General features: G+C 41.5%; 1 protein-coding gene across 1 annotated transcript; it reads left to right on the plus strand.

Annotated features, from left to right (window-relative positions):
• Positions 1-497: 497 nt before the first annotated feature.
• On the plus strand, positions 498-1,248 carry LOC140862157 (uncharacterized acetyltransferase At3g50280-like). Its single transcript, XM_073265156.1, has one exon. It carries the CDS (start codon positions 574-576, stop codon positions 1,246-1,248), a length of 675 nt encoding a protein of 224 aa, XP_073121257.1. The 5' UTR covers positions 498-573.
• The last annotated feature ends 293 nt before the right edge of the window (positions 1,249-1,541 follow it).

Here is a 1,541-nt window from a genome sequence, read left to right on the forward strand (position 1 = left end):
TATGCCGGAAACCGAAATACTATGTTCGTGCGTAGTTCATGCGATGGCGACGGCGGCATCCACTAGCTTTGACAGAGGCACAACCGGAATTGGGTTGTGAGTTTTCTAATCCATTAGCTTTGACAGAGCCCCAATCAAATACCAAGCCCAAGGTGATTGGCCCAAAAGAAACATGATAGACACTGCTTTACAATAACGATAAATTGTTTTAGCAAAGAAATGTGAGGTGAGGTGAGGTGAGATGGAAGGAATAAATTGTTTTTGAAGTGATAAAGGCCCCATTTGGTTTCAAAAGCCAGGGCAAAAAAACACTTTTTTTAGTGCTTTTCAGTTAACAAGGTATTTGTTTGACCAAAAAAGTGCTTAAATAAGCACTTTTTTAATTCAAAGAGCTCGTTTGGATTGTGTAGACATTTTTTTAAAATAAGTGCTTTTAAAAGCTACAATTTTTTGCTTTTAAAAAAGCTCTAATCCCGTGGTCTCGAAACCATATCCAAAATCCCTGTTTTCCAAAGATGGCTTCCTGAGAAAATCAATCTCCCGGTCCATTTTCCACATTCTGGAATCCAAAATATGTTCAGCGACTTCGATTCAGCTTCGTTGCTACACAGGGTATTTCATTTCAGCAAACAGAACATCGCTAAGCTCAAATCCAGGGCCAATTCTAAGGCGGGCACTGAAAAGATCTCATCTTTACAGTCTCTATTAGCTCATGTGTGGCGATCCATGTTGCGAGGGAGGCGTAGCAGCAACAACAGCATTATTCAAAACCAAGAAGTTTACTTCTCCATGCCCGTTGGTACCAGAGACAGAATACCTCTGCAGAATTCTTACTTCGGCAATGCGATTCACGGGGCAAAAGTCGCGACGACGGAAGACGATATCTTGCATCATGGGCTGGGATACACGGCGATGAAGTTACACGAAATGGTCAACCGGCAAACTAAGGAACAAGCGATCAAAACCATGGAATACTTGTCGGCGAATTCTAGGACGACACATAGTTTCAGTCGGAATAGCAATATATGTATGCTTAGTAGCTCCCCGAGGTTTTATGTGTATGGGAATGAATTTGGATGGGGAAAAGACATCGCTGTGAGGAGTGGGATCGGGTCGAAATTCGACGGGAGGATCACAGTTTTTGCGGCTGCAGATTCAAACGGCATTGACGTGGAAGTTTACTCGACCAAGGAAACACTGGAGGCGATGGCGAATGATGCGGAGTTCATTGAAGTTGTTACCTTTTGATTGGGAAATGCGATAATAACATGCTTCGCCAATCGTCAATCTCCCGCCGGCACTGCATCGAAACCAGGATTTTTTTAGAAGTGAATTGTCCTAAAATCCCTAATACCCTTCCTAACTTTATTAGAACTCCCTATGCAAAAGATTCTTTACTATAACTCCCTAGGACCACCAAACTTGAATATTTTAATATTTAATTCTTGTGCTGGATTTATGCTAATCTATGCTTGAAATCTATAGGTTCTATGCTTAACTTGTAAAGGTTTTATGCTTGAATCTGGAGATTTTGTGCTCAT

This window comes from Henckelia pumila, chromosome 4 (assembly GCF_033568475.1).
Source record: "Henckelia pumila isolate YLH828 chromosome 4, ASM3356847v2, whole genome shotgun sequence".
In the NCBI taxonomy this organism is placed as follows: Eukaryota; Viridiplantae; Streptophyta; class Magnoliopsida; order Lamiales; family Gesneriaceae; genus Henckelia; species Henckelia pumila.